Genomic DNA, 14,790 nt, shown 5'->3' on the forward strand with positions numbered 1-14,790 from the left:
CCACCCACAGTATAATCATAAATGGTATATTATTTTTTTCTTTTGGCTAAAAAGTCTAATAAACATGTAAAACAAATCTGAAAGTGGCAGAATTATTAATGTTACCTGGCTGTAATGTACGGATAGACTGTACTGGACCTTCTGTGTAGGGCTGTATACCTTTTTATATTGTGAATAAAGCTTATTTTGTACAGGTATACAATATAAAATCTGTGAATTTCAGTGACAAGTGCAGAGTACTTTATGCCTCCGTTTGCTTACATTTGCATAGCACAATGCGCAAAAGCTTACTGTACTCTCTGTGAACAGATGGGGTGATTTAGGGGGACTGATGACCGCTCATGGCAGACTTCAGGTGAGTTTATGAAAAGGAGCATGTCACCTTTGTCCATGTTTAGTGGGGGAGTGTGGAGCACAACCTAATGCAACCCCATCATCCTGTATTTCCCTCAAATGTCACCTGTTCATTTTAACCACTTTCAGAGCAATATTTCTGAAGATTGACACTAAAGATCCATTTTAGATTTCAGAGTTGAGTGTGTTAAGTCACAGAATTTACACCTATATGATTTCAACTCTATCGATGCATTTATGGTAATATAGTTTATGTTTGCAAAGCTATTGGTGGGATCAAATACATTTGCCAGGCTAATTTTATTAATTCTGCTGATGATTTGTCTCTACTGTAAATCTATAGTATTTTATAGATTTTGTAAATGCTTTTTGAACTACAGATTAGAAATGTAATGTCACGGTTCCGTTTGGACCTCTAGTGAAAACGAATATTTAGACTGACAGTTCATGAGTAGAAATAAGGTGTTAAAAGCCAGAATATCAGTGAAATACTTCATTATTTTCAATTGTTTCACATTCAAAGGTGAGAACAGTGAGAGTTAAAGAACAAAGAGAGTTTTTTGAGTTTCTCTTTCTCTACACGTGGCAGTGAGAGAGGAAAAGAGTAGTGGGGGGGGGGGGTGTCAAACCAGGCTACAGTTATCATAACAATACTCCTAAACCACTACAGTTCCCATAATAACTAAGGTAATAATAAGGTTCTCGGGTGGCACATACGCTAAAAGCGCATACTGTGTATTCTCTGTGGGAATGCATGCAACAATTCGTGACCCCTGTACCACGACAGTTCAGTACAGAAACCATTACACCCCAACTATAGGTTGTATTTTACATATATTTAGCTTTGAATTCTAGAAGTTTGTATTGAAAGAGTTGTTCTATGAGTTTTCTAGTAAATTATAAATGTAGCAGTGATTTGTTTGGTGCATGCATTATATGTTAATAATTTACTCAGTCATAAGTACTTAAGTAAATATTAGATGGATGTGTACTTATCTGCATAGATTTCTGCCTAATGTATTTTTGATAGGAAAGTTCAGAATCTCACTTTTAGTAAAGTTTAGACCAAAAACATCACAAAAAATAAGAAATAACATTTCTAAACTTCATTTAAACATCCTATGCTGATAAGAATGCCCACTGCAGCTCTGAAAGAAACTCTATAGTACTTTACTTACAGAGGTTTTGACCTGAGAGGTTTTTTTTATGCCTACTTTTAGCTGGGCTTCTTGCTCTTAAAGTGATTATTTTAATGAGGTAACAACACGTTTACTTGACTAGAGGTTAAAGCTATCCTACCTACCTCTGTGTGTTAGTCATAAACAGATTGAACATGCTGTATGTGCTGCATTATGCAAATGCAAATGCTCTCTCTATGGAAATGTAAGCAGCACTAGTATTTCTCCTTATTTTGCACTTGTGATTCCTTTTGCAGACCGGAGTTTTGAGGACGAACTGTGTGGATTGCCTGGACCGCACTAACACTGCACAGTTCATGGTGGGCAAATGTGCCCTGGCCTATCAGCTTTATGCACTTGGGATGATTGACAAGCCAAAGTTACAGTTTGACACCGACTGCGTCAGGTATCATCTAACCTCCTAGGCCTAAAAAGGAACATGGCTTGCTGTCCAACATGTAGAAATAATATTAGAACCATGCTGCCATGTTTCAGTGCTATGTGTCTTTGTCCTAAATTGGCACAGTAAGAATGTGTATGGAGGTTGCTGCATGTAATGCAGAACTGAATTTCACAAGCCTGCTGGAAACCTTAGCTGTAAGCCATTAACAAGGGGGGCTTTACAACACTAGGTGAAATAGACTATTGTATGTTCAGTAGAAGGCATCAATAGTTTGTCTAATATATCGATGTTGAAAGAAGAAATTAAATCTTTGTACTATGTTGAAATGAGTTTACTACCATCCTTGTGGCCAGATGCAGAATTCATGAGTTTATTGCCATAAAAATGTTAAGAATGGAAATGTAATAGGCTGTAATTTATGCTGCATCACGTGCAGGTTATTTGAGGAGCTGTATGAAGATCATGGGGACACGCTGTCTCTGCAGTATGGAGGATCACAGCTGGTTCACAGAGTCAAGACATACCGCAAGATTGCCCCGTGGACGCAACACTCCAAAGACATCATGCAGACACTGTCACGTTACTACAGCAATGCCTTCTCAGGTACCACACAGACGCTAACTTAGTTCTGTGTACAATCTTGTGTGTGTGTGTGTGTGTGTGTGTGTGTGTGTGTGTGTGTGTGTGTGTGTTTTATATGCACCTAAACACACCCGCCTTTTAAAAAAAAAAATAATTATTACAGCATCAATAGAGGTGCTCTGTGTTTGAGCGGTCCGTATTACTCGAAAACAAAGCCATCCATAAGGTTGGTGTTGTAATAGCACAATCATTACCAAATCATTATATAACATACAGTAAGCCCATGTGCCAGACGAAGAAAAATGAACACTAGTTCCTAGTTGTGATTTACAAGCTATGCAGCATACAAATGAGAGTGTAATGCATGAAGTAATTTTTTAGCTGTTATCAAGTAAGCCCTGGCTTTTAGGAAAATGTATCAAAACATATTATTAAGACAGATAATGGTCCTAGAATTTTATGAAGGGAATGGCAAGAGTAATCAGTTTACTGGCTTTTTGTTTCAGTTTATTAGCCTCATTAATTTTTCATAATGCTATGCATTGTGGCTGCTTTAGAGATTTAATAGAAAAATGTACTGTAAATATGTTCCACGCAGACATATGACCTTGTCCTGTATGTGTGCCAGCATCTGTGTTCATGGCAGTGAAGAGCTGCAGTTTGAGATGCCTAAATGTATTCTTAACAGACGTGTACTCCGTATCCAGCACCTACATATCAGAATCAGGGGAGAAGAAAAGGGAATTTTCAGCCATGGCTGCATGATACAATTGAGGCTGTAATTGTGTCCCATTTTATTGGACTTACTAAATCATTAGTGGATAATATTCTGCCTAACATGACTGCCCCCCTCAAATGTGTCCTCTTTTGGTTATTGTGTGCTGTTCTAGTTTCCCATGGCAACAAACCAGTTTCTGTTGTCCGTGGTTACCGAACTCTTTGACACTCTTCCAAACCTTCATATTGAAAGTAGCTCTGCCCTTGAGCCCAATCAGAGATGTAATAGGAATCCTCGCTCCGCTGCTACCCGAGGTACTAAGTCATATCTGTCTTCCTGTGTTTTTAGGTGAAGAATTAATGCTTTAAAGCAAATGTTCTTTGTTGTGATATCATATCTCACTTTTTGGAAGGAAGGACAAATGCAGACATTTGTTTTTAAGCAGTAATTAGTAGCCCCCCCCCCAACAACACAGCACTGAATCATTACTTCTATCTAATGAGATGATTATGATGGCGGAATATGAGAGAAATGCAATCTCAAGGGCTGAAGTGAGATGAGTGTAATTATTGCCATTTCCCTTGAAGTCCTAACAAGTGACCTTTTAAATTATCCCCATGTGTTAGTTTCAGATGCCTGAAAGGCAGTTTGTGCGTAAGCGAATATACCACGACAATCTATCTGAAAGGCTGGCGCTTGTGCAAGCGTGTGTATAAAAGGTAGATAATAAGAAGGAATTGGCAGACTTGCTTTAGGAGATGGGAAATCTCTGATTGTATTCATAAAGGTCAGAACCACAGGGGTGCTGAACTGGCTGAACTAACTGAACTGAACTGATTTTCAGATTGTTGTTCTTTCTGTCTTTATGGATCCTGCCCATTATTATTTGACAAAAAACGTAAAGATAACACACATGATAAACTGTTTAAAGCAACAAAATGTGGCATTGTTACCTAAAAATGACAGCTTCAAAGGCATGTTGTTGCCTCGTGTGCATTTACATTGATGACATTTAGCTGAAGCTCTTATCCAGAGCGACTTATGACTTAAGGTTACTCATATTACAGAGGTCGGCCAACGTACTTTTAGGAATCTTGCCCAAGGACTCTCACTGGTGCAGCGCAGTATAGTCACCCATCCAAGGAATCAAACCCCTATATCCCACATGGTGGTAGGTCACTGGCAGGTAGTCGCGTTATTTCCTAAGTCACACCAACCACAGCTCCACTGACCTGTAATAGGGAGAATAGCGCTCCATCACTGCTACTCAGGGCTTGGCACGCTACTAACTGCATGGGTAAAGCAAACGGGACAGCACTCACGGAAACTATGTAACACTGCATAAACCATATTCATATATTTCAACTTTGTGTGAAATTCTGTAATAATAATATACTGCCGATACTATTTTATACCATATATACCATATATACCATACTATAGTTCCAATTAATTTGTGATTGTTGTGTGACATTGAAATGTCAGAAAACACACCTTCCATGCCATTAGAGGGCCTGTATGGTATAAAACAAATAAAACAGAATAAAGTTTTAATAATGTTTCGAAATATACTGTCTATATAACTAAAGCCCACTTTGAATTAAGTGTTTTTGCGGCTTCTCCAAATTCAGCACACGTTCAATCATATGAATATGGTTTCAGATGGCAGCACAGTGGCCCTGCCAAGTCACACTGAAGTTAAAATAACTTGTGAAGCTAGACTGCTTTTTAACTGATTCACAGTACAAAGAAGGTCTTAAAGGTAAAGGTAAAGTAACAGAAACAGCTAAGGGCTGAACAGTGGTAATTTTTCATTCAAGTAGAGTCTTAATTTAAGTGTTTATTAGGATTAGTGACACAAACCAGTGTCAACTTTGGTCAACCCTGCCCAGCCTAGAACACCTAAAGAACTGCAGGCTCTTGGTGGGCCTTGGCTAAGGTCAGTGTTCATGACTTACCCATCATAAAAATACTGAGCAAGGATCGGATCCTTCAAATATCACATTATTGTGTTTAAAAGGGTCCCTTTTATGCATTGTTAGGTTTCGGTTTTCCATTTACTTTTATGGCGTTTAGCTCATGCTCCTATCCAGAGCAACTTACAAGGCTACTTGTATTACAGAGGTGGGCCAGTGTATGTTGGTGTTATGCATTGCACCACACCAGCCACTGATATTTAACATGTAGTGTAGGGTTATAAATGCAGTCCAATGAATGAAATGTGAATATTTTTCCCTAAACATTCTGCTCTTCCAGAGTACAATTCTAAACATTTATCCAATTTCCATTTATCCTATTCTTTTTTTTCTTTACCACATGTCCAGACGCTGATCCTAGTAGCATTGCCTGTGTATCATGTTCCAGATAGACTCTGATGTCTTTTCCCATCATGAATCTGATGCACAAAAGGGACAAATTGAAGACATAAAAAAATAACAGCAGAAGAGCTATTCTAACCACCCAGACTAAGTGGCCTGTCTTCTGTCACTGTAACCCAGGCATCTTCTCATACTTTATTCTTAGTACTTTTTCCAGCTCTCCTTATCTGCTAATTCAGCTTCTTTTCCACCTTCCATCTACATTTACTTTCAACTGCACTTCATGAATAGAAGAAAAGGTTTTGCCATTTTCTCTTCTGACTCAGCTCATTCAGTCAGGATTAATTTATGTCTATTTCTGTCCAGTTTTCATATCCTAAGACCTTTTGAAGGGCCCGCTCATTACCTAAAACCGGCAACATTAAAAAAAAGTCTGGTAATTGTTGAAATTTGCATGGATTTGAGTCTGCGGAAAACATTGAGAAATTAAGAAGAAATTGAAATATCCTCCCTGATTAATGGCCATTGTCATTTTCTCTTAGGAGCTTTAATCTTGTGCTTGAAAGAACGAGCTACCTGCTTTAGTTGTTTTTCAATCTCAGTTTTAATCATTTAGAAGAGTGATGTTTTTGTAGAGAATGTGGTAACAAGTTAATGGCTGAAATAAAAATAGATTCTAAGTGCGGTAGACCTCTGATGTTAAACCAATGGCACTGTGCTAAGTGTGACACATTTCTAACATAGTTTGCAAAACCTGTCTGAGCTCCGTTGTTCTGAAGTTTGAAGTTGAGTCTGAGGCCATTGCTTTGTTTGTTGTGGCAGTTTGTCTATTACTCATTCAATGTGAATGATTCAGGTGAAATATAAGTACACATTATCCCATGCGAGTTGCGCAGGTAGGACGCAGAGTTAGTTGGTTTATTCAGTTCCTCGCATTTTATTTTTCCTCCAAACACATGCACTGGGCTGGAGTTTCAGCTTTGCTTAACTGCAGTGCCATTTGCCAACATTTGTTTCAGGAGCTCCTTTCTTCCTGACAAATGAAATAGCCTTGCTCTGTTTTTTTTTATGTTTGGTGGCTGTTTTATTTCTTTAGGGTCTCGCATGATTTTTAAAGCCCTATTTCTTAATGGACTTTGTCAAGAGGGACTTCACTAATTGGAGGTCAAGCCACAGGCCTTGCTCACAATCCCTTTAGATCATGTCAGAAACTACAGTTGTAGTAACAAGCAGTTGCTTATTTAGCAGTCTGAGGAAAGTCTCGGTTGGACTTGGAGGATGTTGCTAGTTTTCAGTTCCCATTTACGTCAGCCTCTCATAGTTGTTTTGCAGTAACTAAATGAGTTTGTGATCGTTATTGGATGGTTATTAGTTCTTATGGGCTGTTTGTGGTTTGGGGATTTCCAAAAGTGTAGTACTTATTATGCTGTTGCTTTGGTGGTGTTGAGGATGGGATCATTAATCAGGCTTGTGGAACAAGTCTTTCTTTTCTGAGATCAGTTCAGTGATGCTAGTAAGTGAACAGTATGCATGCATAAGTGTAAGGAGACTCGAGATTAAGCTTGAGCGATTGTGTCCGTTTAAAGAGACGATTATCGTGTGCAGAAGAATTGTGACAAACAGTGATATTGTGATCCAAATTCAGTTACAAAGTACCTTGTGTGAGCATTACAGAAACCTTATTTCCTTATTGGCTGACAAAATGTAAAATATTCAATGTCAAAATATTGTATTCCAAGTCATTTTGAAACATTTTTTTTGTCCATTCAGCATGAAATGTTGACACAGTGTAAAGATTCACATTGTCAAAAAATTAAAATTAGCAAAAATGTAGACACAAGGTTCTTGTCTGACAGTGATGATATGTATGTAGTAATTATTTTCCCCTTCTATATATTAAGGGCAAGCAATAAAGTCATGGAAAGAGTGAAATTAGCATATATTTAAATAATTGTGATGTTTACGAATGTCATTTATTTTTACAAGAAGCTGAAGAATATGGTAAAGGGCCAAGTTGATTTATCTGTTGGGTCATTAGGTAAACTGCAGGGACTCATATGTTGATATATGTGTAGTAACTGTAGTATTTCCTGTGCCATGTATGTCCGCAGACAGACACTTGCACTGCCATACATTTAAGATCTACCCAAATTGCTCCACCACATCATATGATCATTCTTGTCCTCTGCAGTCCAGTAATGCTACTTTTTGTTTACACTGTTTCGTCACTGTTGATGGTTTTGAGTTGCTATTGAATGGAGATCCGACACTCCACAGAATGCAGTAGACCCTTGTAGAGGCGTGTGCAAGAGGGCTGTACACACCTCTAGCCCATGCCTAGGTTCAGGCAATGTGACATTAGACTCATGTGAGGCTGCTCAAGAGTGTCCCATCCTATTGGCAAAGCAAACAGTGTGTGCAGTTGGCCACCTGTGTCTTCTGCAATGGGTGCACCCTCATGCAGCTGAATTCACTAATAAGAAAAGTTGTATTGGATCATATATAAATATTGGTAATTATTCCCATCCTCTTTCTTTCTTTCAGATGCAGACAGGCAGGATGCCATAAACCTCTTCCTGCAGGTGTACCAGCCTTCAGACTCTAAGCCTCATCTTTGGGAACTGCCCACCGACTTCTATCTTCATCACAGCAACACCATGGCCCTGTCCCAAGAGAGACGCAGGTATGGATATGTGTGCTTGTTTAGGGGCAGTGAGGGATTAGTGAAAGCTACATTTAAAAGTATGTATATAGAATTTAGGAGGGCTCAAGAAACAGAAACTAAACACAACTAAAAAACATAGCCATCCTTACCTGATGTTGAGCAGAAATATGTACGGGTTTGGTAATTGTCATTTTAAATTTGGGGGGAAATATGGGTGAAAATCAAGACTAGACTAGAGAGCAAGACTAGTTACAGAAGAAATTAGGTAAAAAGTTGAATAATGGTCTTATAAAGTGAAATAGTGGGGAACTATGACTAATTGGAGAGCAAGTGTAAGTGATGAGAATGCTCAGTGTAATTATAGATGGCTGAGGGGATAAAACTGGTGTAAAGGCTAAACAGTCACAAGCTCAACTATGCAGCATCGTCCTACAGACCTTACTTATTTAGTCAGTTATTATAAGTTTTATAATATAATATATTGGTCAGTTGTTATTATAAGCAATTTGATAGTTCTATGTTGGAGCAATTGACTGATTCAGATAAAGTAAAGTGTCCTAACCGTTGTGTGTGGACATATCCACATCAATACAAATGAAGTTGATCAGAATCAGAATATCTTTATTTTGCCAATTATGTTGCACAAGGAATTTTACTTGATGAGAGCAACACAAGTAACGACATGTAACAAACACACAGACTGTTATCAAGTATTACACTGAAAAATACACTAAACAATCAACAGAAAACGTACAATAGACAATATTAACAAACAAAAACAAACACCACATGAAGGCTGCCATCCCCAATGCCATCTTGGATTTTCTTGTCTTTGTATTTTATTAAATTAGGCCTTAATGTAGCCTATGTAAAAATAGCATTAGTAGAATTAACAGTTTTCTAGGGCTCTAAGTGGCTCAGGGGTCCAGTGCCCTACAACTAAGGCCTGGGGATCTCAAGTCAGCCACCGGATTCCAAGAGAGCACATTTGGTAGTGCTCTCTCCAGGTGGGTCGTTGGCGCTCTCTCCCCTTATCACTCTTAAGCAGTGTTGACTGGTACAGGTGGTGTGGGACTCTGGAGCTGGGGACTCTACTTTCCTCCGAGCATGACAGCTGCCAAGCAAAGTTTGAAAAGGCTATGCATGTACCGGAGGGGACGTCTTAACTCTAAACCCTCCTACCGTCGGGAGCATTGCTCGTGTCAGAGCGGAGCTATATACTGGTGGGTTCGAAATTGGGGGAAAAAGTGTGGAAAAAATGAACATTTTCTTATTTCAAGCTAACCATTGGAATGCAACAAAGGAAATGTTAAAATAGTGTTTCTGCTCACAGCAAACATGCTGCCAAACATGCCTGCTTTTTCAGCATTGGACTCGACCTGACACTAACACACACTGCCCTGAGGAGCTTCTGTTAATTGATTTTTGTGTTTTCCATCTTGCTTGGAGTTCTATGGTGCCTATAAAAAAGGAGGACCCTTGGCTTTACATCCTGACCCATATTCACTTCTTTAGGACCATGCTTGGCTGCTTAGACCAATTAGTTTGAAGCTTGCATAATAGAGTCTCCAGGTTACTCTGTACTCAGAATCAGACTGATAAAGCCCTGAATTGATGGGTCAGCTATTATCAAGGAAAACGGAACGGATGGAATCTAACCCATTTTTCTTCACACAAACCATGCTTCGGTAAACATGCACCAAAATGATTGCTGTGAATTCAGGACAAACTCCTTGAATGAAAGACCATTTTTTGATGACATTATCAGTGCCTGAGGAGGGCTTTATGATGTCCTATGTGGGTTAGTGGACACAGGGCTGCTTTCACAGCTGGAGAATGCTTCTGTGGGGGGAAAACTCAATATCACACTAATAATCTTGCTGTGAACTGAGGAAAATGTTATGTCTTTGTTTCATCTGCACAGTTACACATATTGGTGGTCGGAGGGGGTACTGTCTCAACTGCCTGTTCCTTATGATGAAGGTATACTCTTCTAGTATCATATTTTTTGAGTGTATTTAGTAGTAGTAGAAAAAATACATGAGTGAAGAGTGATGGTAATGATTTGCATAAATGTAGTCCTGGTAAAATATGTTTCCATTGAATAGGGCCTATTGTGTGCTATAGGTATCACTGTAAGGAGTTATGCTCATTTTAAATAATGCATAAAAACAATGTTGACACCTGCATATACAGGATTGTGTATAATGTAGCATGCAAAGGTTTGGGCAATCCTCTTAGGGCAATTTTAGAGTTTTTTTTTTAAGGTTTGACAGTGTGATTGTTGCTTTCAAAATTTAAGTAAATCCATTCTTCCATCTACCAGTGAAATGTTCCTCATTGCACTGGTTGCAACACAAGCACAAAGCATGATCTCTCTCAGTGTTAAGCACAGGGGTGGATTGTTTTTCATTTTATGAAATTGTTCTCTTTTTTTTTTGTTCTTTCTCCAAACGTACCATTATTGCTTTTTGGGGTCATCTTAATTTTATTACTCAGAGGGACTACAAAAAATAGGCTTGTTAAAATGCTCCTTTGAAAAAACTGATGCTAAATTTGTGGTGAGGATGCAGAAGAGGTTTTCTTCTGATGACTCTTCCATGGAATTCATAAGAGTGCAGGTGACACTGAACAGTAGAACAGTGCACCACCAATCCAGAGTCTTCTTGATTTTTTTTACTTTGCCTTACATTGTTTAGAAAAGTTTTCTTGGTCTTGCAGACCTCAACTTGACAATCAGTTATCAATTATTGTAGTTTTCTGAGTGCTTGGGAGCAACTTGGAGGGCTCCATGGCTGTTGATTGTTGGGACAAGATTTGAGAAGCCAGTGTGTTTTCTGATGATGACCGTGAACAAGCTGTAGTCCTTACAAGCTAATTAAGGTCTAGGATCCCAACAAACGTTATCTGAAAGCTCAAATTTCTTTATGTAGCAGGAAGGTTGACCAGGAATGCCCAAACTTTTGCATGCCATTGTATTTAAAAATTTGAAATGTGTATTCAGTAAAATTTATTTTATTTTTATTTTATTTTATTTTATCTCCCATTGCCCCTATTAGTGCAGTAGCCTAGTAGCTAGCATTTGAGGTGTACACACCCACTCCAATATATAAAAAGGAGTGGAAGGACAGATTGTGAATCTTACAATTTGTGTTGAACTGCATTATCTAGGAGATATGACCAAGAAAAGATCTGAAGACCAAGAAAAGATCTGTGGCCTAGTACCTAGCATTTGAGTAATGCATACTCCCACTCCAATATATAAAATAGTAACATCTTATTAAGAAACTTAACTTGAAAACTTGAAATTAAAAGGTGTGTGACTACACGTCATTTTGAACGAACTGGGAATAAGTAAAATAAGTATTGAACACATCACCATTGTCTAAGCAAATATATTTCTAAAGGTATGCAATTCTCACCAGATGTCTGGAACAAAAGAAACCACCAAACCATAAATGAAGTTCTGTGTAATAATGAGAAATGACACATGGAAAACGTATTGAACACTTTTACCGGAATGTATTTATTACTTCCTACGAAACCCTTTGTTGGTGTTGACAGCTTCAAGACGCCTCCTGCATGAAGCTACTAGTCGCATGCTTTGCTCTGTTTTTGGCCCATTCTTCCACACACTTTTCAATCCTGAAGGTTCCGTGGGCTCCTTCTATGAACTCTGAGCTTTAGGTCCCTCCATATTTTTTCAAAGGGGATTCAGGCGATTGGCCGGGCCGTTTTAGCAGCTTTATTTTCTTTCTCTGAAACCAATTGAGAGTTTCCTTGGGTATGTGTTTGGGATCGTTGTCTTGCTGAAATGTCCACCCTTGTTTCATTTTTATTAGGAATCTCTCTGTACATTTTGTCCATTCATACTTTCTTTCTTATATGAAGCGTGCCAGTGCTGTATGCTGAAAAAACAGCCCCACACTAGGATGTTCCCACCTCCAAACTTCACTGTTGGTATGATGTTTTTGCAGTGATATGCAGTGCCTTTTGACCTTCAAACATGGTGTTGTATTATGGCATCCAAATAGTTCAGTTTTGGTCTCATCTGACCAGACTATATGCTCCCAGTATTGTAAAGGCTTGTATAAATTTAGTTGAGCTTTAAACTTTAAACACACTTCAACCGGCTTTTTCTTCAACGGATGAGTGTACAGACAGGCCATGGCGGTTGAGTGTATTACTTTGATTCCAGGTCTTTCTGTAGCTCTTCACAGGTGAGCCTTGTCTCTTGGACAGCTCTTCTAAACATTCTTTTCGCTCTTCTGTCTGAAATGTTGTTGGGAGCACCTGGTTATGGCAGGTTTATGGTGAAATGAGGTTCTTTCCACTTTAGGATTATAGCTCAGTTCAGTAAATTAGACATTCTTCTGTAAGCAATACCATCAGTGCGTATTGCAACAATACGATTTTACCCACCATGAGATGTTTCTTGTGTGGCACCTTGCTAAAGGTGAGACACCTTTTTATAGGTCATCAGTAGAACCCATTTGCTTTCTAGATACTGATAAATTTCAGCTGGTGTCTTGACTTTCCATGGCTTTTTGCACCTCTCTGTCTTCATGTGTTCAATACTTTTTCCCGGTGTCATTTCTCATTATTGCACATAACTTAATTTACATCTATGTTGTTTTCTTTGCATTTGTGGCTTGGATGGGTTGTTACTGGTGAGAATTTCATGTCAACAGCACCTTAATATAAAAGCTGCAGAGTTTATTTAGTGTGTAAAATAGAACTATGAATTGTCTTGCATACAGTTCCTTGTGAGAAGAACAAGAAAAACGTGGTGGTGAAAAGAGTGAACCGGTATGAGGAAAGCACAGACATGTACACAGAATTCTTCAAGCCATATGAACTCACTTCCTTCGACGACACATTCTGTATTGCCATGACCAACTCTGCAAGGTAGGTTCCACTGAATTTGTTCACAAATCTCATATCCAGTGACCATAAAAGCATGTAGTAAATTGAAAGGCATCTGCATTTACTTTATTAGATGCTGTTTCTCACCTTTTCCACGTTTCACCTCTCTAGTGTTTCCATTTTCTCCTAGTTTTTAATAAAAGAGGGCATCAGCTGGTATTGTTTTTATTGACTTATTTTCCAAGTCATTTTGTGACCTTGCACATGTCTGAAACACATGAGAGTAGAATGCAGGTGTATTCTTTAGTTGATTATTAGTTCAGTTTTTATATGATATTGTTTCTGGTTTTGGTTGCATTATATGTGTTTTTCATAATGTGATCATTTTTTTCCTCATAACCTCTGTTTTAGAGAGTTCATGCCAAAGAGTGTTGGACTGGATCCCAGCCCTTTCACAGTGCGGAAACCAGAAGAGACTGGAAAGTCAGTGTTGGGGTGAGCTTGGTCTTGGCCGTGTATACGATACACTTTTTGTAAAATCTTGTAAATTCAGAGAATGTAACCTCATAGTTCTCTGGGGAAAAAAACATACTTACATACAAAACATACATACTCAGCCCTGACTCTGTAAGTGGGGTCATACCACACAACAATATTTCAGCCAATCAGAAATAGAGGGTGTTTATGCTCATACACAGGATAGGGAAAGAGAAGAGCGGAAGGGAAGATTGTGTATCTTGCAATTGGTGTTGAACTACATGCATTATCTAGGATCTAGGATATGACCAAGAAAAGATCCGATAATCTAAAAGTTCATAGATCAGGCAAGGACACCTGGAGACACCTAAACAATGGTGAGGCATTTGGACAGCAGAGAGACCTCAGAATATTAAAAGGCATAAAAAGGTATGGGGATGTGGCTCTATTCCTGCTGGTTATGTGGGTAACATTTCTCTTTGGCTGTCTTTAACATTATATCATGATATTTGATAAATCAAAGACAGCATCATTCCTAGCACCATGGGATTATTTAGACTCATGCTTAATGAAGAGGTGCTATGCTAGGTAAAATTATTTGGATGAGGCTGATAGCCGGTATGCTATTACCAGGGTAGCAATGTTGGACAAAGCTTGTAGACATTTAGCACGTGTGGTAGTCCAGGAATACACGTGACTTATGTGGCAGCTAAGTCATATGACAGACAAGATACGTAGAGTCAACCAGAGCCCACAATGACATGAGGTTGTTAAATATGGAATACAGCTTGCTCATTTACCCTGCTAATCATGTGTAACTAGTGTGTACTGAACATATTATGTTTAGGCCAATACATGGTTTAAAATGCATCCACCTAATGAGTCTATGCCAGTTCTTAACATGAATGCGATGCAAACGACACAAAAAGGTAGTTAAACCTGACCAAAACTGGTCTAAATGTGAATATTAAGGGCTTTAGAATTAATCATGCAGGCAATCATGTGTCACCAGGATTTCATTACCTGCAGTCTATGGGTGGGAGGGAGGGTGCTGGAAGTCAAGCAGTTGCCAGAAGAGAATACTAAGGGGAGATTCCCCATCCTCTCGAAACAGCACAGCAGCAGCTTACATCATTATTCACCCAACTGGTAGATATGAGATTTCATTTTTATGGGCCAGAAGTTTTATCAGAAGACAGTAACATTACTAAAATGTGAGACCAATCAAC

At 38.7% G+C, this 14,790-nt stretch overlaps 1 protein-coding gene across 2 annotated transcripts in view; it reads left to right on the plus strand.

Moving 5' to 3' along the window:
- The window catches only part of fig4a (FIG4 phosphoinositide 5-phosphatase a), a 72,857-nt gene that overhangs the window by 33,929 nt on the left and 24,138 nt on the right, over positions 1 to 14,790 (plus strand). For both annotated transcript variants that reach the window (XM_072679546.1, XM_072679553.1), the window contains 7 exons: positions 310 to 355; positions 1,790 to 1,938; positions 2,372 to 2,538; positions 8,098 to 8,236; positions 10,143 to 10,201; positions 12,979 to 13,126; positions 13,496 to 13,579. In XM_072679546.1, coding sequence (XP_072535647.1) covers positions 310 to 355; positions 1,790 to 1,938; positions 2,372 to 2,538; positions 8,098 to 8,236; positions 10,143 to 10,201; positions 12,979 to 13,126; positions 13,496 to 13,579 — 792 coding nt within the window. The remainder of the gene's footprint in view (positions 1 to 309; positions 356 to 1,789; positions 1,939 to 2,371; positions 2,539 to 8,097; positions 8,237 to 10,142; positions 10,202 to 12,978; positions 13,127 to 13,495; positions 13,580 to 14,790) is intronic.

This window comes from Salminus brasiliensis, chromosome 1 (genome assembly GCF_030463535.1).
Source record: "Salminus brasiliensis chromosome 1, fSalBra1.hap2, whole genome shotgun sequence".
In the NCBI taxonomy this organism is placed as follows: Eukaryota; Metazoa; Chordata; class Actinopteri; order Characiformes; family Bryconidae; genus Salminus; species Salminus brasiliensis.